We start from the raw sequence: 21,621 nt of genomic DNA, 5'->3' as shown, positions 1-21,621 counted from the left end.
TCTGCTTCCTAAATTATCTCTAGTTTGTTCATTTCTGTATGTAGGGTGCCTATGTTCATCTGGACACATAAAGGACCCCATTACCTTAAACAGCTTGGGGCCCCACTAAACCTAAACCCGACTCTGACTATCTAGTTATGCATGTTTGCTCCCTCTCTTTTTGAAGCAGTGTTTCTTTGATATTGCTTCCAATTCCGGCAGGTTTTACCAAGGGGGGAAGAGTCCTTACTCATTCCAGACATTCAAACTAGGGACTGGACTACTTGCTCCCAACATTCTGTCCCCCATGTATCCCGGTCTGAATCAATTGCCTAAAGCCCATAAAACATTCAAATTCAAATGTAGATGTTGTTCATCAGTGTCGACACCGAAATATTTCTCAATCAACGGTAGGGGTGTTTGGTATCCTCAATCTGTCTCCCTCTTATTAGCGGAGAAATACTCTATATTCGGTAGTAATTTTTATATAAAAAAAAAGTGCTGTTTAATGTATCGCATAGGAAACTAAATTTTAATATACCCTAGTAGTATAGAAACGCACCATACGGTACCTTACCAAAATAAACATCCTATGCCAAGGATGCAAACATTAACAATAATAATAGAAAAACATACTAATAAACATTTTAAAGACATTCTTTCATTAATCAAGTCGCACTTAAAAGTAAAAAAACAATTTTGGTTATGCATGACTTAAAAAAAAAAAAGAGATGCGCTCTAATATAGGCTTACATACAGTTACTTTATAAATTCTTAAAATGACGCGCCCCATTCTTTTTATTTAGGCTTGCATAAATAAAATTATTTTTAACTTTTTAGTGCGAATTGATTAACAAAAGAATGTCTTTAAAAGGTGTTTTATCATTTTTTTATTAGTTGGACATATTTTCCAAATCCTAAAGTGATATGCAACCAGGGAAATAAGGGCTGGTTAAAGGCTAGTGTTTATTTTAGGATAAAATAGTTGAAAATAAAAACATATTAAAATTTGCTTTTAAAATAAATAGATATATTGCAAAGTATGAAAGTAAAAATGAAATATTGTATTGTCGCCGGACTTACGTCGCTCTGTGACAGTTCTTAGTTCTATGACGTCAGGAAATAAGTTCAATGTATACGAACACTTATTCAATGTTTGAAACAAACACCTGTTACGTCCTTGTACACTCATCTCCAAAATGATTGTCGCATATCTATAACTGTCTTCATGTAAGAATATAATGTAATACTGATTTTGCTGGGTACTTTTAATACTGATACTATGTGTATAATCGGGAAATGTATATATGGTAAATTTCATAGGAAAATATTTATAAATACGAAAATTAGAATGAGTAAATCATAATGTTGCTAAATGGACACGAAATTTTTATTTTCGTTTTATTGTTCTTATTTACTCCTCTTTTGACATGAAATTTGCAATTTGCATACATGTCTCTGCCGATTGTACACATACTAACATTATAAGAAATACCGGGTGAATTCGTTATCAAATTACAGTATATTCCTACAACAACATATTTATAGACATGCGACAATAATTTTGGACATGAGTGTACCTTCCTGAAGAAGGTGACACATCTTTTAATTCTATTGTTAATGAAGTGGTCTATTTCCCCAAATAAAAACCAATTCCAAGCAGGGCATATGCTCCCTCCTGTCCTTCTAAGCCGGTACCCAAGGCTAAATGTAACATTGCGCCCCTTTCCTGTTGTAATAGGAAAATTTCAGGATGGTCAGCTACTTGTATCGATCCCAGGACCATTCGAATGTGAAGGAGAGACAGAGGGTAAATCTGGTGATCATATTTTGAAAAAAAAAAATAAAGAAATGGAATCCACTGAAAAAGAGTCACATTGCCAATACATTTCAGATCTTTGTCTGGGTTTTCTGCCTTTCAATTCCAAGTTTGTTTTTTTTTAACCTCGAAGGCCCAAAATAAATTAGAATATATATATATGTATATATATTCTATATATATATATATATATATATATATATATATATATATAACTAACTCTATGGCCTATGGAACCCGGAGGTTCAGTGCCGCGTTCACAAAAGCTCTCCACTGACTTCTATCCTTAGCTAATTGCATCCAGTTTTTCCTTTGTATTCCTATCTCTGCGAGATCCATCTTAATATTATCCTCCCATCTGCGCCTAGGTCTTCCTAATGGTCGTTTTCCTATGGGTCTACCAGTCAAGACTTTGAAAGCGTTTCTACTTTCTTCCATTCTAGCTACATGACCTGCCCACCTAAGCCTCCTAGACTTGACGACCCTAACAATGTTGGGTAAACCGTATAAACTATGTAGTTCCTCGTTATGAAGCTTCCGCCATTCCCCATTCTCGTTCCTCTTGGGTCCGAATATTCTTCTCAGGATCCTGTTCTCAAATACTTTGTCTATGTTCTTCCCTCAGAGTAAGCGACCATGTTTCGCAACCATACAGAACAACATATATATGCAGGGTTCATTTTATATCAGACTCTTCCTGCACTATTCCCGCGTTATTTACCATAGGTAGAATCCTTTGAGAAAGAGACAGGCGACAAGTGCTTTAGTTCTCTATGGTATGTTTGTGACCGTTGTAGATATTTGAGTGGCTGACGGCTGATATCATGTTGGTCCCTCTTAGAATATCTCTGTATTTATTTTTTCTTCAGTTCTGTTTCTCTTTAGCCAAAAGAAAGGAATTTCACTCCTCTGTCCCATTTACATCCGTAACCATCCCCCTCCTGCGATGTCCAACTTTGACCACATGCATGGGAAAACGAAGGAAAAGGAGGGGTGCCATTTGCTTTGACGGCATTTCAGCAACAACCCCATCTGTTGCCAAAATAAGGAAACACTTTGCACTGCGATATCTTCGATTTGTCAAGGTCACTTGACTCCCGCCGGCTCTTAATGATGGAGATGCAATGTATTTTTGGGGTGCTTAATCGATTGCAAGAAACCGCTTCTCGCTACCTACCGGTATTACATTTATCATTTTATAGTGATCAACTTTAAAACCAGAAATGATTGATCTCTTACTATTTCCGTTGAAATGCACCTTCATCAACGAATTTGATTCATACCCTCTAAATCCTAGTCAAAAATCAATGATGATCTATGAAATAGTTGTTGACATTTTGTTTCCCAGACAGACACGCGAACAGAGTACATCTACAGGGTGTTTCAAAATAACACCGACAAAGTTTGGGAGGTGAGTCCTGACACCAAGATAAAGACAAAAAGTATAGACCAACCTGGGTGCACAAATGCTTCCTTTCGGAGTTACAGGCTGCTGAAAACATGAAAAAAATGAACTTTAAAAGTCCATAGCTCCAAAACTATGGACTACCCTAGCCGGGTCAAGACTGCACTTAGGAACTAGTATGTGCTCTATCCAAATATTCAAGTTTCAGAATCCTGTGGTACTTCCACAACAATTTTTATAAAGAAAATTTGGATACGGGCATATAATTTTAAGTGCTCACCAACTACCTAATTAAAAATTGTTGGCGGAAGTAGCGCAGGATTCTGAGACTTTGATATTTCGATAGGGCATAAAATAGTTCCTAAGTGAAGTCTTGACCCGACTACGGTAGGTGCCATAATATTTGAGCTATGGATCTTTAAAGTTAACTTTTTCCATGTTTTCGGCAGTCTATAACTCTGATAGGAAGCATTTGTGCACCCAGGATGGTTGGTCTACATACTTTTTGTCTCACCTTGGTATCAGGAATCAGCTACCAAACATTGTCGGTGTTGTTTTGAAACACCCTGTATAAAGGAATTACAATTACAAAACCAAACTCCTTATTAATTAAGTCATAAAGATGGCAACCATTCAGATTTCGAAATCTAAATTACATTTGTCAAATTTTGTGGACCCTTGAAAGTACTATAAATCTTCGTTGGGTATTTAGAAACCTTTCTAGAGCAAATAATAGCAACTATAGCAAATATCACACCACCACCACACGGAAAAATCATTTAAGAGACGCAGATATAAAATACAACACATTGTCTCTACTAGGCAATAGCGTTTAGATAAGATTTCTCTCATTCAATTTCTGTTGCAACTTTGGTGTACACGCAGACATTAACTATACATATATTAACAATAATAAATGCTTAATTACAATATTAGGGATTGTTAATACTGGTAACACAATTCGTTACGAGCTGTAAAAGATTATTTTTTTTTACAGTTTCGTGTTGCTGAGTTCTTTAGTGGAAGGCATCTGTCTCTTGGCGAGAGATACAACAACACAACAAGAGAGCTTCGTCAAACGGTCAATGCCATTTCGACCTTAATCTTTCCACAACGACACCTTTAGTGAGAAGAGTTAGTTCCGCATTTCGTTCGTCAAATAACTGACTGGCAATATAAAATGAAAATGCTGTATCATCTTCGAATACCTTGTATTCCTTGAAAAGTTTACTAAGCATTTACAGGCTCTGCGAGTGTTCCAAGTTTTCGCATACACTAGCTACTCTTACACAGTCGTCTTACCACACACAACTTCCTTAGCTAAATATAAACACTTCCCGTAAGGCTAAGGAAAATAATGACACACACACAATACATTAGCAAATAAAGATTTCAACTTATGTTCTTTTTTTTCTTCATATAACTAGCAAGACAACGAAGGAAAACAATTAGAAATAGAAGGTTCGAGGCTCATATGTAGCAGGAGCCAACGTTATGGGGGAATTATCCAATATATCCTGTAATGCAACTTCTTTGGAAGCGAGATACAGTGTGGAACGACTTGTACTGTGAGGATCGATCTTGCATGAAGTAAATTAAATTATGTTATTATTATACATATAGTTAGATCACATACAGGGTGGCCCATAATTAGCTAGTTATATGATGTTTCAAAGACTGCGGTAAAGAAACTAGCAATATAAGTTGATCATAAACACATTACTGTCACACTTTTCCTAACAAGAATTTTAATTTGTATTCTCCGTGGTATGGTCCACCAATGCAACATCCGAATTGATACTCTGTTCTCCACGGCATGCTCCATCCAAATCGATACTCTGTTCTCCACGACATGTTCCATCCAAATCGATACTCTGTTCTCCACGGCATGCTCCATCCAAATCGATACATGTTTGGAGACGAAGAGCAACATTGTCACATGCAGCTTAACATACCCGTATTAGTATCCTGTGGAACTCTTCTGTGATAGCTTCCCGTAGTTCGGCCAAATTGCGTATGTGACGTTGATATACGGTGCCCTTTAAAACACCCTATAAGAAAAATTCAGGTGGTTTCAAATCGGGAGATCGGGCTGGCCACTCCACAGACCCACGTCGACTGATCTAGTAGTTCGGGAATGTTTAGTTCAGTCACTCTCGCACTGGTATGGCACAATGTGACCATTATACCCACTCTCAGACTACACAGTGTTGCCACATCGAAACATTTTGTCCAGAATTATAAATACTACAGTCAGTCAAACATCATATACATAATTATGGGTCACACTGTAAGTAGAGAAAAAGGTTATTTTTGAAATCGATCCAGCGTTGTAAGATTAGGTCCTACTTCCACCCTCTTTCCTTTGACAAAATAAAAAGTGGCAGAAAATGCCATCATTTTTGGTTTCAAAACTGATCTGCATAAAGCAAAACCAGTCAGAGATATGAAGAAATAGCTTTCTGATATCGCCCAATATGTTTAGCCTTACTCCTATTTCTTCATTTTACCTAGTGGATTTTTATAAAGGCATCGTTGTGTATATATATATATACGGTTATTATTTCTTCTCTTGTAGATGAACTCTTAGCCCTTAAGAGGCCTCATCCCGGCGAAATTAAAATACCGCTATTTTTACAGTAATTATGTGATATCTTTAAATAGATAAAAGATAATCAAAATGTGGAACAAGAGCGCCCTAGATCATTTTACATGAGGTACTGTTATCACGACTCCCTTATCTGCTTTCGATTTCAAGCGATTTTGATAATCGGCATTTATTTTCGCGTTTCTAAACGGCTGGAAACGGAAAGCCACTAGGTGACTTGTGATAACGGTACCTCACGCAAAATAATATTGTCTATGACGCTTTTTTTTCCACATTTCAATTATTTTTTATCTATTTGAAGATATCACATAATTACTGTAAAATTAGCGGTATTTTAATTTCGCCGGGATGAAGCCTCTTAATCTCTTTCGTTAGATCATACGGGGAAGTAAAACGTGTGTTTCTCATTAAGAAAAAGAAAAAAAAGTCTCGTTTATTAATACAGAAGATATGCAATTCGCAAATGCTTTTCCTATCTTCTGTTTATCCCTTTCATATCCAGTCTCCTTCCTGGAAGCCCTTGGTTCTCCAGATGCGTTGATGTGCAATACCCATATCATTTCCAACAACATCAACCTAGGCACAGCGTTGAATGAAAAGCTACCGGGGAACTGGGCGGATAAGATGGCCTGCACTCTCGTCGTCTATTCCAGCGATGAGAAATCATGGAAGAAGTTATGGCAACTCTCCCGAAAAACGATGTCATAAAATAGAAATGTGGTATTTTTTAAATCGCTCCTCCGAAATCGGGCATTTAAATGCGGGACCACAGTACCTGAAATGTGCCATTTCATGAAATCAATTCTCGACAGGAAACTGTATTTAGAAAGTAGCAAAACGATGGGACGGTTATGTGAGATGAATGAAGAAAACTGACTCGCTCTCTACTTCTCATGCTTCTTTTGTGGAACCATTTTCATTTCTTTCTTTCTTTCTTTCTTTCTTTTCGTTTCTTACATAGGACTCCCCGAAAAACACGTCCTACAAATTCAACGAATCAAACTCTTTTTTAAGTATTTCTCGGATTAAAATGTTCTTCTTCCACACGTTAACACGGCTACGCAAAGAAAAGGTGTATATATATATGTTAGTAGTGATAAAAATTATTCGATTTATTTTTCTGTAGTTAATCAGCATATTCGTTTTCAATATTCAAGCAATTATTCGTTATTCGAGTAATCAACTTTGACTGTATGATCAAATAACGAACATTCGAATAACGCGCTATTCTTATTTTAACAGTACTACAGTATATAGTAATCCCAGTCTGCAAAGTACCTTATAAACAGGGATAAAAGTAGATCTGAAAAGGTAGGGGAACGTAAGACGTCACGCCATTCCCTGTACCTATCCTTGCCCATTGTATTTTTAGGAAGTGCAGGGATGCCATAGATATTTTTCTGGAAGTGGCGGAACAGCTTCCCCCCGCCTTCCACCTGACTTTTAGCCCTGTTTATTAACCATTTAATTAGCTGATGTTGAAATTTTGTCATCACATTACCTTGTCAGAATGACAAAATTGTTTTATGACTAAAGAAGTAACTGTGTCACGTGTACACTTACTGAAGGAGTCTGGTTTGTATAGCGTGAGCATTCTCCCATTTAATATTGTAACAGTAGATTCCTACCAGTAAATGATTGCAGAAAACTGCTTCTCGCTACTTGTTACCATTTCCACCCTAGCGACCAACTTTAAGACTGGAAGTGGTTGGTTTCTGCCACTTCCGGTTTGAACAGAGGGTTACAAGAGAAGATGGTGGATATTCTTCCCTCGATTCAGACACACACACACACAAAAAAAAAAAAATTACTGTTTTCGCTCCATGTAGATCATGAAACCGGAAGTTGTAACGGATTTTTAGCACTTCCAGTTTTTTTTTTTTTTTTAAATGAAGTAAAATCTTTGAGTTTTACGTCCCATGGCAAAAGGAGACGGCGATGATGAGAAATGAATGAAATGGTGAAACGAAGAAAGTGGGAGAACAAAACAACAATGAATTCTATCAGGTCTGAAGCCAATCTGATCATGATCACGATTGTCGCCACCAACCTCCACAGGCCTACATTATCCTCCAATATTCTTCCAATTCTAACCAAATATCTCAATTCCCAAAGGTTTTTGAACTATACGAGCGACGTGGTCCGCATATATTAATTATATATACCTTGCTACACTATGATGTCTGGTGGCCTGTGCTCTGACACTTGGCCACCTGTAAGTGGAGCACACCGCCAGTAGCGCCAGATTTTGAAAATCAATGCAGGTGCTCAAATTTACAGTGCACAAACAGGGGTTCTGTGGGGCACTGCTAAGGTTACTTTGGAACGGGATCTACCCCTAGAAAATGATGAAAACTGACTCCTGAAAATGCAATTTTAGATTTTTTTTTTTTTTAGTGGAACATATTCTTGAATGAAGATGTGATGGCGTAACCAGGGAGGTTCTGGGGTTCAAGTCTCCCATTTTATCCTTCGTCATGCCATTCGGAACGCTAACCTTAAGATTTACAGAATTTAAAAACAAATAAAGTAATAGTTAATTCAATAGAACAAAATTTAAGCAGATATTTTTTTTAGAATCATAAAGTATACATGATTCTTTAGAATCATACAATACAGCGAAGTGAAATAAAATGCATATCTTTCTTTAAGTTTATTTAAAACTCAGGCCCTGCAGTCATTTAAAAACTCTGGTGTAATATTTGAATGTCCCCTTTTTTACTTTCTTTTCTCGTTTATTCTCTTTATTCATTATTTCCCGTTTGTGTGGGTGCTGATCACCCCACGAAAATTCTGGGGGTGTGTGCTAAAACATCGAAGCACCCCAGGTATCGGTGCCCTCGCACAGCGCATTTTCTCGACCAACTTAGACCTATATAGGTGGCAGACAGAAAAGGTAAAACCCGCTAAATAGGCAATCTTTGAAACTTAGCCACATAACTGAGAAACAACTTGCATAAATTAGTTTCCCTTAAACTATAATTGACCATTTATAAAATTATATAGCCGATTCTAAAAAAAAAAAAAAAAAAAAAAAAAAAAAAAGTTTCCTTCAAATTTTTTCGACAGGGACATTGTTTTGGTTTACACGAACTCAAAGCAATTTCATTAGCTATCGATTTTCGGTAGAGGATGAAAACTATATAAAAACGAAGTCCAGAAGATTCAATGAACATAAAGGAAAAAAAATCGCATACATATTTTTAGTATGAGCTTTCTCCCAGTCTGAATACACATACACACTCATACAATCCCCCTTCACCCCACCACACACCACCCCTTATCTGCATTTCCCATGATTAATATATAAAATAATTGATGTCATAAAGTATCTTATTTGTTCGTTGAGAGCGATCCATATTTCAATGTAATCTGACATATAATCAGGCCAAAGTTCTACAAAACGGCCCCCTGGTGGGATATATCCATCTGTACCCTACCTACAACCCATCAATTATTCAAGAGAAAATGCGAATGTTTTACCAAATATAATGCAAGTCATAGATTGTAAAGAGTAGCTTGTGATAACTGACAAGCAATATTACATTTTCCTGGGACTCTTAAAAGGATTCATCCTTTTTTTTTTCATCCTATCTCTTTTTCTCTCTCCCTAACTCCCAGGAGACTTTTCAAAGGCGACAACTGACAGCTAGGAAAGCAACATTCACAGTAATCTCACGGAACTTCAATTTTGGGAGACGAGAGTCATTCCAGACGGGGGAGTCAGCTCGGATACTGTGTGTGTGGGATGCGGCACACGGTACACAACACACCAGAAGTAAGAACACGAAATTCATTCATGGATAGTTTACTGCGATGATCCACAACGAAAAAAAAAAGCCGTGCTATACTAGAAAAACAGAACTGAGATCGCTCCGAACCCGTTAAAGCAGTGAAGAAGTCAGACACTGTAACTGAAGAACTCATAGGTGTCTGAACTCATGAGGTCACAGTTCAGAGTGGAACTCACGCTTATGCGACCTCAACATCATAGAGTGAATGCAAGAAGTTTGAGTGAGCGCAAGGTCTAAATAATGACGCGAGCGTGACGGGTTATCGACTCACTTGAGTCACGCCTTTTGTCTGGGTTATTCAGGTCTCTAGGTCTCGCAATCTCACCCCGGTCTGACCCAAACAGATCTAGTAAACCGAACAGACTCAGCGAACAACGGAAACAGCCGAAGTATCAGCTCTGCAGCATTACTGCAGAATTTTATATTTGACTGACCTTCGGTTGGCCCCGGCTGGGGTCTTCATTCCCAGAACCCCGCATTTCCTCGGTTTATACGGCCTCGCACCTCATATTACAGCCTTTGCTTCCGGTCCTCGCACGGCAAGAATAAGTTCATGGCACTATTCTTTGTAAAAAATTTAAACCCCTTTCAATCCAAGCGAAATGATTAAAATCCATGTTAATTTAAGTGCTAAATGTGTTCAAAAATGTACTTTAAATGGTCCACCCGTTTTCCTCTAATGATGATGAGACTGACAACTTATATAAAGATAACTGACACGTCAACTTTTATAGAAATGGACCCCTCCCCCGGTCTTCCGTTAAAATCGGATTTTCCGAAAACGCTGTGACATATTCTCTCTCTCTCTCTTTTTTTTTTTTTTTTTTTTTTTAAGTTTACCCAAGTTCCACATCCCTAAAATATGTCTAATCTTAAGGAATTTGGAGATATAGCTATCTTATTTTAACAGTTGCAACTCCCACCTTTCTTTTTCTTCTCTTGAAAAGGAAATATTTTTAACAATGCTGAAACACGCCTTTAATTACCACATTTTAAATGAAAAATCTGAATATCAAATTTCATATCTCTAACTTTAAAGGATTTGGAGATATGGTCATGCTGTAATAACAATTGTAACCCTGACTTTTCTTTTCTTTCCGATTTTTAAATCACTTTAACAATTTATAGTTTTTATACTATGAATCATGTGATGTAAAATTAAGACAGTGTATGATATCTAAGACTTGGGTGAGCTTAGACATCCCGAATTTGAAAATGTACGTCTTGTAACATGGACAAGAATATTTGAGAACTCTGGAAACCACCGCGACTAAAATTCAAAGTTCACTCTACCTTAGCCTACGGGCAAGGTACCGGACGCATACCGAAACCATAGGACTCCTGTAATCCGCTCTTCTACTCCGGCACGTTTCTTAACCAGAGACAGATCTAGGAGGTAAAAACTGGGGGGGGGGGGGGGCAGCCAGAAAACAGATTGTGATAGGTATATCATGAGTTTACTATTAACTTCCAAAAATATACAATAATTGTTTAAATTGTTTTTTCACTCAAAAAAACTGGGGGCCTAGCCCCTCCAGCCCCAGGCTAGATCTGCCACTGCTCTTAACATTGGTTTTAGTCTTACTGTTAAAGAAAGCAAGATGCCGACGAAGAAATTAAGTGTTCTACAAATTTCTCTAAAATTACAAACCTTAAAAAGAAACGGCACAAACAACTTAACTAGCGATCGAAGCGCAAACGCTATTTTGGCAAAAACACAATATCTACAGTTTGAAGTGGGATTTGAACTATAAGTAATGCGTCCGACGCTCTCCAACTGGAAGCCGAACCCGGGACCTTGGGTATTAAGACCACGCGCGCTAGCCACAAGAGAGGCAGCACATTCATTTATGTTCATAATGAAGCATTTTGAATAAAATCCTCTTCACTTTGGGGCCGCAGTGGTTCAGTGGTACAGAGTTCACTTCTGATGCATGGGGTCTCTGGTTCGATCCCAACTTGCGCCAAGTGAACTTGGCGATAGACAAACACCGTGTGTGTGGGTTTTCTCGGAGTTCTTCCGTTTCTTCCCACTTTCTTCATTCCACCATTTCATTCATTTCTCATCATCACCGTTTGTTTCTTTTAGCCTAACCGGCAGAATCGTGGGACGTAAAACTCAAAAGATTTCATTTCATTTTTCCTCTTCACTTTAATGTCATCAACAAAACGATTGAACCTCGTATTAAACGTTGGACATTTTTGCTTCCAGTTTTTTTTCTTTTTTTCTTTTTCTTTTTCTTTCTTTTTTTTCTTTTTTTTATAAGGTGTCACTTAAACGTTAATCGTCATTGTATGTATGACATTCGTAAGTGTTGTGTGTGTGAACTGATTCCCTTGTGAAGGAAAAAAGAAAACGAAAAGAATTATTATTATTATTATTATTATTATTATTATTTTTTTTTTTTTTTTTTTTTTTTTTTTTTTTTTTTTGGACGTGTGACTTTGAATTACTTCAGCGCGTCCTTCTAACTTCTTACATTAGAGCTCTCGCGTGTGTTAAGGGCGTGACTGGTTGCCTTGTCGAAAGAGGAATGAAAGATCATGAGATGGAATCAATGTTACGGTTCAAGTGCAGAAAGTAAAAGTAAAAAAAAATGCGGACGCCGTTAAATCACCGCCATTTGCAATTTCCCCATACGGTTAATGCAACAATTAAGGAAGGTCAGGGTATTTAACTTTGAGTAATTGACTTCTTACTCGCGGCTTCTTTTTTTTAACGCTTCAGCAACGCCTATTTTCATTAAAAGTAAGTAATTAGAAATAAGACTACACATTCTCAACTTGTATTTAACAAAATGCTTAGGTAGTCACTATTAACAATTAAATAATAGTCTTCCACAAAATGTGATCAGCTTGCAAGGTTTCATAAGTGACCAATTTTATTGGTTCTACTATATCCATATTCAATTCTCATGTAATTAGTGCTATTATTATTAGGTATTCTGCCTTTCGGCAGGTCCTGGGACTAATGTTTTTTTTTTTTTTTTAATTTTAAATTTGGGCCTGAAAATTTTCCTTCCACATTTTTTCGATCTTCAACTTCCTCTTTTAACTCCCAATATTTTCTTCTATTTTTCAAATCATCGATTAGTTCTTCTTCTTCCTATCCCTCACTTTCCTTTTTTTTTTCCTCTATGGCGATGTGAAGAAGACAATTTATTCGCAAGATGTGACCAATCCAATTGGCCTTCCTATGAAGGACGCCGGCTAGACGTGTTCTCTTCTCTCCTATCCGTTTTAAAACATCTTCGTTTGTTACTCTCTCTCTCTCTCTCTCTCTCTCTCTCTCTCTGTCTATTTTATCTTCTCCATCTTCCTCCAACACCACATTTTGAAGCTCTTCGAATATTTCTTCTCTAACTTCCGTAGTGTCCAAGTCTTGAACCATACAGTCCAATGCTCCATATATAGCACTTGACCAACTTCTTCTTAAGTCCAATATTGAGCCTGCTAGTTAAGAGTGGTCGTTTCTTGTTGAATGCTTCTTTAGCTATGGCAATTTTTGATTTGATTTCTTTGGCGCAGTAACTGTCTCTTGTTAAAATACTTCCCAGATACTTGAAATTATCAACCTATTCAAGTTCTCTTTGTTCTACTCTGACCCGTAAGGGCGCGTTTCCACGGGATATTCTCATGACTTTCGATTTTTCGATGTTGGTTTCCATTTCACATAGTTTCCCAGTGTCATGGTGGCTTGCTGATAAAGTGCTCATCTCTCATATAAAGGTCCATGGTTTGATCCCAGGGCATGCGAGTTTGCTAGGTGATGAGTAGACTACAAGTTCCTATTTGTGTAATGAATCCTATATATATATATATATTACAATTCTTGTATATGAGGTATTTTAAATTCTAAATCTAAATTAAAAGTTTGTATGACTACAATGTATAAATAAGAAAAAAGTGCTAATTATAATATAGTGTTCTAATCCTGATTCTAAATTAACTCCAGCTCTTACTTTCCAGTTCGCTACCAGAATCATTATTAACCCAGAGACAAACGAGCCGGTCACCCTATCCGTGCTCCAGTATCTAAGTAAATGATTATATGTAGCTACGTTCGAGTAAACAGTCTAGCACTCGCCTTTAGTCAGGACATCCTGACACATAGTACACATTGTAGACATCCGATTTATCCTTTTTCTTTAAATTTTTGTCTCTATTTCGCTATATTACAGAAATGCAGAAACAGATATTTGTATTATGCCTTTTTGTGTTTTGTGTCTTTACTGAACGGGTTTGTGAAGAAAGGGAACCATTATTAACCCGAGGAAACCCAAGTTAATTTTGCTTATAGGTCATCCCAAGCGGGAAGGAGCTCCATGAACTAAGTAATAGTTTTATAAAATTAAAGGTAAATGAGTTATTTTAAAATTTCTTAGCCTATAAGCGTATACAGTGGCGGATCCAGGATGTGATCAAGGGAGGGGCTAAACCATAATTTGCCGTTTTATCCAGTGTAAAGCAGTATTGAAGTCCGTTTTATCCAGTGTAAACCTGATCGTCAAGGGGGAGAGGGCTATAGCCCCTTAGCCCTCCCCTTGGATCCGCCCTTGAGCGTATATATATTCTCATACATAAAAAACATAACTTTGGCGTGGGAGACCCGGGTTCGATTCCCGGCGGGAGCTCATGCAGTTCGGATTCCACATTAATCAGTAGGTCCACGTCTCATATAGCCTCGCTGCTGAAAGGGACGCTAAACTTACCAGCAACAACAATAAAACACATCAGATTTGTTTCGTGTCCTCTAGAGGAAACTACAGTTAATATTCTTTGTTAACTACGATGACTGATAAAAATACACTAAGCTTCCGCAAACAGTATCAAACTGTTGTCTGGTAGGCCAGTATGGAAAGATATATTTTATTTAATTTGGAGATAAAATTACTTTGCTATTTTGCCCAGATACATAGTTTTGTACTATAATTGCATTTGTTATGACTTATATGATATTCAAATGAAATAGATCCAGGTAATCTCAAGTAGAGGTAGGGGGATCCTCGGATCCCTTCCCTATTTTCCAAGAAATTTACGAACCAATTTTATATATCACTATGGTAAATTGTCTAAGTAACCACAAGTGGCAAACAACTATATATATATATATATATAAAAAGAAGAATGGGCTGACTGATAACATTATGTTCATTAAAAAAATTAAAAAAAAAACTACGTTGAGAGTTCGAGAAGGCTACATATCCTTGGGATTCTTCGAGTTAACGAGGGTTCCGAACTATGAAAGGGGCTTGAATCCGGTGTATATGGTGGATGTGCATCACAGCAGCCCTCACAGGACTGATCGATCCCCACCATGATGTCTTGCCTTTACTGGTACTTTAGTTGAGTTGAGTTGATTTTGAGTTTAACCTATGAACTACGGGATATTTCGTTTTCGAAATACCCTGTTGCTTGTCTTATCTACGGATATTTCGATTTCAAAATGGTACTACAATAAAGTTTCTAACACTTTTTGTTTCGTGTGTCTTCGATAAATAGGAGTGAAGAAATGGACTTCTTTGTAAATCCTTATGAAAACGCTTTAAATGTAGTTTAAAGGTCAAATAAATTACCTCCGTAGTTTAAAGGTTAAAGAATTTACCTCCGTAGTTTAAAGTTTAACGTCTCTTTCAGCAGCGAGGCAATATGAGATGGGACCTACTGATTAACGTGAAATCCGAACCACATGAAGTCCGCCGGGAAACGAACCCACGCTAACCGCTTAGGCACGAAAGAAAAAAAATGAAATGAAATCTTTGAGTTTTACGTCCCACGGTTATGCCGGCTAGGCTAAAGGAGACGGTGATGATGAGTAATGAATGAAATAGTGGAATGAAGAAAGTGGGATGAAACGGGAGAACCCCGAGAAAACCCACGCACACGGTGTTTGTCCACCACAAAGTTCACTTGGCGGGGGCTGGGATCGAACCCGAGACCCCAAGCACCAGAGGTGAACGCTCTACCACTGAGCCACCGCGGCCCCCCTAGGCACAAAAGAGTTCTTACTGGTACTTCAGTAAAAGTTTGATTACTGAACCACGTCACCAGCTCTGGCTAGTTATATTAGAAGAAATACCAATTAGGCAGTCTTTGATTCAGCATGAATGACTTCGATTGTATTTACAGGGGAAAAAAGTCAAAAATAATCCGAGGAGATATTCATATTTACATGCAGTTAGCAGGTACGCGCTGCCTAAAAGAAAGAAAAAAATCACTGAATGATAAATGGTGAAGACATGTATTTAAATTCAATTCATTTACATAATCTGCACGTTTTCCCAGTTTTTCACCTTAGTACGGACTTAAAATGCTTAAATGATTATATCATCAGGTTCTAGAAGCTCCATTAATTATACTTTAAACTCTGTATGATTAATAGAAATTACACAAAAATCAAACAGCTAAAGAAAATCAATTATGCTATAAAATGTAAATTCTTTGTATCATAATAGTATTATTAGCTTTACAAATACGTAACATTTGCTTAATCGACGCTGAAAACATTTTTATTTATTTATTTATTTATTTATTTTTTTTTACATATTCATTACTTATCGACAAAGCTCCGTCTCGACAGCTTAAGACATTATGCAGTAGAAGCAGTTAACAACGAAAAATAAACAGAATAATTATTTATTAGAAGGAAGGAAGACAAAGCCTATAAAATTAATTTCTACCAGTGTTGTTAAAATTATTCGTTATCATAACGCGAATAAAGAATATTTTCTGCCATTAGTCGAGTATTCCAATATTCAAGTATTTATTTCTAGTATTCGAACAATTCGAATAGTTATTCGTTATTCGAATACCTGTCCGAATACCGAATATTGGAAAGAAAAATACGAAAACCATCTTCTCTTAATTTGAAAGGGTAGATAGACAGGGTCTCAATGTCTTATATGGCTCTACGCTACTAATTTTAACATTATATATATATATATATTCCACCTTATAGAAGCTTTGCTTGGTATATAATTAAAAACACAAACTATTTGCTGGGCAAAACAATGTATTCACATTTGAAAAACTACATATGTGTGACAGTTTTGCCAACTAACACCTTGGCTTCATGAGGTACTATCTAATGAACTAATGAATTGTGAAAATGGATAGTATTTGATGAAGCCAAAGTGTTAGTTGGCGAAACTGCCATACGTATGTAGTTTTCTAAATGTGAATACATTGTTTTGCCCAGCAAATAGTTTGTTTGTGTTTAAACATACCTTGGTGTTTTGAAGCTTCATTTGATTCAACTTGTGTTTCACGTATTCTGGCCTAGTATATATTACATAACGTCAAATGAAATACTATACATTGATATACCTGAAGAGTACACAAAGTGTATCAAACGAAAAAATTTGAAGCACTACTATGCGTCATATAATACACCTTGCTTTATAATAGAAGTTAAGTTGTCTTTTCAGTTTTCTTTCACTACGAAGCACAAACTTGAAAGCAACGAGAAACGGCCACAAGCTTTAAAAATGTACGTATGGAGAAGAATTGAGAAAAATAGCTGGATAGAACGAAAATCATTAAAGTGTAAGCAATAGTAGGGCGGAAAACAAGAAGACGATGATTAAAGCAAGTGAATGATGATGGAAGAATTGGCGGTATGAGATGGTGGGAGGAAACGGGAGTACCGCGAGAAAATCCACGGTCACTATGTTGACCACCACAAACTTAATTGGCTGAGGATCGAACAAGGGACCCCATGCACCATATGTAAGCGCTCTACCAGTGAGACGCCGTGGCCCCGACAAGAAGATTGGAGTTGCTTAAAAGGAGGGAAATAAAGGATTTAGAATTTAGATTGGTGGGCTTTCGGCATCTAAGGCCATTTAGCCCGTCACGTACCGGTCGGTACATGAGGGATGATGTCCCACGGCAAGCACACTATCCGGGGAAAGGGAAGGAAGAAAAGAGTAGGGAAAAAAGGAACCAGCCAGGGACCTATATTTTAGGTACCATCCCGGCATCTGCCTGGTGTGAATGAGGAAAATCCACAAAAACCCCATTCAGGATTGCTGGCCTCAAAAAGCTTTTTATACTTTTTCGACCGAGTGCTCCCACCGGGAATCGAACCCGAGTTTGCTCGTACCGAAGGGGGACACTGGAGGAAATAAAGTAGTTAAGGCATTATTCGAAAAGTTGTTGCAATTCGAGAAATCTGACTGAAGAAACACTACTGGATGTCCATGGCATGATGACACCACCTTTTCCCTGAATGCAGCTCTTTTATTGTATAATTAAGAGGTAAATTATAATAGTATAAGAGTATACGTTTCCAGACAGAACTGAGCAGTATTTCAGGTGTTGACTGGTAGACTGACTGTCTCAAAATCGGCTTCCAGCGTATTATTTATTCTTAGTGGGGACTCTTTATGGAAATCACATCATTGGCTAATGTTTAGCAGAAAGGGATCAGCTCTTTCTTCTTTTTTTTAAAAAAAATGTTACAATTTTGGTCATTTCTATTCAGATTAGGTTAGTTTAGGTTGGATCGGGTTAGTTTAGATGAGTTAAGGTTACTTTAGGTTACGTTAGTTTAGTTTGTTAGATTATGTTAGTGTAGGAGTCCTGCATAATTTTCCACACACAAAAAAGATAGAATTTCGCTTATTTCTACTAATATTAGGTTAGTTTAGGTTACTTCAGGTTAGTTTAGGCTAGTTTAGGTTACGTTATGTCACGTCTAAGTACTTGCATCATCCATTTCTCCTGTAAATTTTGTGGTTTTTACGCGCTCCTGGACCGCTTCTGCTAAACATAACCCAAAACACTTATCGCTAAACGCTAAGGGAAAAACAATTTTAATAATAAGCACTATTAATAGTTAAGAGTTTGTCATAACCTGGTTCGAACTGAGATGCACTAATTTTCAGGAGTGAATTAACTGCTCATCTATCAGGTCAGTCTGTTCCTAATACAACTCTCTTGAGGTAATCTTACTTCTCTTTTTAATTGTCAGATTAGAAATAACGCCTTCAGGCCAATAAAACCTTTCAGTGGACCGTATCGGGACCGCGGGCCGTAGTTTACTCATCACTGCAAGACATCTAAAACACATTGGAAAGATCATCTGTACCATTAATTTCAATAACAGGACAAATGTCACGGCCTTCGAATTCGATTCTCAGATTGATTATATAATTTCCTCTAAGATGTTTTAATCATGAAAGAAAATATTGTCTTAAATGTAATAAAAATAAAATCAATATCTACATACCTGAAAGTAGTCTCTAGTCAAAGAATTATCAGCAATGTTTTGACCTTCCATTGTTTACTATATGAATTACTTCATAAAAATCACTTACAACACTAGCGATAAATACAGGAACTTAAAAATAATAAAAAAGTAGATTTCCTCACGTGGTATCACTAATCAAATCAAAGTTAAACAGCGTCCACATATTTAATATATATAAACTTATTCTTTTTCTTATATATATACTATATAATTCACCAATATAAAAAAAGGCTTTCCTTTACGACAGTATTAATCGCTTTTTTACACCTTCCACATTAACTTCGCTTATTGAAGTTTGTAAAACACTTCTCATCAACATTCGTCGTAGTAGTAGCAGCAGTATATTTTATAACACAAAGATTTTTTTGCTCTCAGCTCACGAACGTACAGATGAAACTACACTGAGCAACTTCACTATACGCTACCATGCCGCTCACGGAAGTACGTCCCATTTTTCAGACTCCTACAGTGTTGCCAGCACAAGCCATTGAAAAATTATAGCGCGCGCAAGAGAAAGAGAGAGAGAGGAAGAGGGAGTTATTCAACGTGGAAAACGAACAACAATAAATATTCTTTATTTCTCTTCGAAGTAGGACACACTATGCTGAACATCTTTCTTTTTTTTACATGTTTCGTTTTCAGAGTGGAGACCAGGACTCTTCTGTCTATGACCTCCAAATAATATTGTACGTACCGAAAAAAAATATAGAACTTCGACAACATATATGCCGTTAAGATTTGGGAATCAACAAAGAATAATCCTCTAAAGAATAGATATTTTAGACTGATTTTCTAATTTATGTACATGAAAGACATTCATACATATAAAATAACGTACCACTTCCATATTATTTTTCTCTCTTTTACGTTGAACGAATAACAGGAATTGTGAGCCACCTAAGAAACAAAGGACAAATAGTTAGTTTCCGTCGATATTTTTTATCTGAAATTTCACTTGAAATAAGTTAGCATTTTATGAGGCCGTGGTAGGTTAGTTGATACAGACCTCACCTCTGGTAGGTGGGGGTCTCTAGTTTCGATCCCAGCTCACGCCAAGTGGGTTTTATCTTAGACAAACACCGTTTCCTCCCACTTTCCAAACGTTCAATTTTTAAAAAGGACAAAATAGATAGTAAACTTGGCATTGACAATCGATCCTTCCAGCTAGTTTAGTGGTTAGTATGCGCACACCTTTTGTGCACGTGGTCTCGGGTTCCATTCTCGGAATACCATTCTGCTCGTCGGGTACGTTAAAGAAAATATACAGTGTGTCTCAAAAGTCCCCTGACAGGGAAACTCTGTTATTATTAGAGTTGCAACAAAATATATATAATCGGATGAGCCGTTTGGGCTGTACACTCTTTATGCGCCCAATGTTAAATGAAAATGCAACATTGCCATTTACCTGGACCCAGAACATAAAGTGAATGGGGCATGTTTGAAATAGAGGCTGGCTATGGACACGTTAGCGATTGAAAAAAAAAAATCACTTTAGATTGAAAACATCATATTTGGAGACGGTTTCCTCTCTAACATTTTGTTGTAACACTGATAATAACATTTATCTTACGTCAGGGGATTTTTGAGACACCCTATAGATTATGCAGAGTACGAACGGAAATATCATTTAATTTTTATCTTTCTATTTGTGTTTCCTTCTTCCGTGGATGCAGTTGTTTTATTGTACACATTTAACTAATTTTGTAGAATGTTTCATTCCAGTATCCTTATCATTTGTTTATCTTTTCCTTTTTTCTTTATCTTTTTTAATGCATGATAAGTCTATGCATCACGCTATCTTAGGACCTAGCTCAAGAGATTAAAGTATACAATGAAAATTCCTTACAATAAACGGCAAACGTCTCAGTTCCTACTAGTAAACATTCACGCTAACAGATGTCGCAACGGGCGCTATCGCTTGCCTAACTGACGCGAATAGACGTTGCTATTTGTGGAATTGTGTACAACAAAGTCTTGGAATAATTGCATAAAAAATATTGTACGAAGTTTAGGGTAAGTGGTGGGCAACTTTAAAAAAACAATTAAAGCTTTTAATTAGAGTAAGACAGTTAGAGATTTTAATTAAAAATTATTATAATCAATAGCGGATCGAGGCTTTTGGTGCATCAACTACGTAGTGCTACGTAGTTTTTAATAAGTGTAAAATTTATGCAGTCCAAAATAGAGCTGACACACTTACATACACACACACACACACACACACACAAAAAAAAAAAAAAAAACTCCCTAAATTCGATTCTTCAAAGGGGAAAGACACGATTAAATTCTTCTTGACGCAGAAAGCCACAACATTCACGAACCGCGAATCATCACAAACCTGCTTTACCTTTATCCAGCTCTGTGTCTCCTATAGCTCGCCCTGAATTGGTAAGTTACGTATTACGGGGAAAGTAAGAATTAAATTCTACTCTTAACACCATTTTCCTCTCAAGTTTTTCTTCCATCTGGCTTCAATCATGTACTTCCACACGGATAAATCATAAGTTTTGCAATATAGTCGGGTACACAATAATGAAAACAGGTTAATATACAAAGTATAGCCCCTCGTGTTGCACTGTCTTCCTGTCAATTTCTCGATTCCACGTCTTGTCCTTAGAGGCAAGGAAGTCAAGTCACTGCTGTTTCCACTTCGTGGTGGTTGATGAAACATTGTGACTTCAAAAAGAAACCCATGGACCGAAACATGTGGTAATCCGAAGGGACAATATCAGTATTATACGCCGGGCATGGACATCAGTTTGA

The 21,621-nt window shown here is 37.0% G+C and overlaps 1 protein-coding gene across 3 annotated transcripts in view; it reads right to left on the bottom strand.

Annotated features, from left to right (window-relative positions):
* LOC145674975 (TOX high mobility group box family member 3-like) overlaps positions 1-21,621 on the bottom strand; it is a 515,956-nt gene that overhangs the window by 224,152 nt on the left and 270,183 nt on the right. Inside the window, exon 1 of one of the 3 annotated variants that reach the window (XM_081745295.1) lies at positions 18,838-19,245. The exons of the other annotated variants lie outside the window; for them this stretch is intronic. Coding sequence (XP_081601421.1) covers positions 18,838-18,888 — 51 coding nt within the window. The 5' untranslated portion in view covers positions 18,889-19,245. Of the gene's footprint in view, positions 1-18,837; positions 19,246-21,621 lie in introns of those variants that run through there. 3 annotated transcript variants of the gene reach the window in all.

This window comes from Thermobia domestica, chromosome 18 (assembly GCF_964235325.1).
Source record: "Thermobia domestica chromosome 18, izTheDome1.hap1.1, whole genome shotgun sequence".
In the NCBI taxonomy this organism is placed as follows: Eukaryota; Metazoa; Arthropoda; class Insecta; order Zygentoma; family Lepismatidae; genus Thermobia; species Thermobia domestica.
This window is presented reverse-complemented; position numbering and strand designations above follow the sequence as displayed.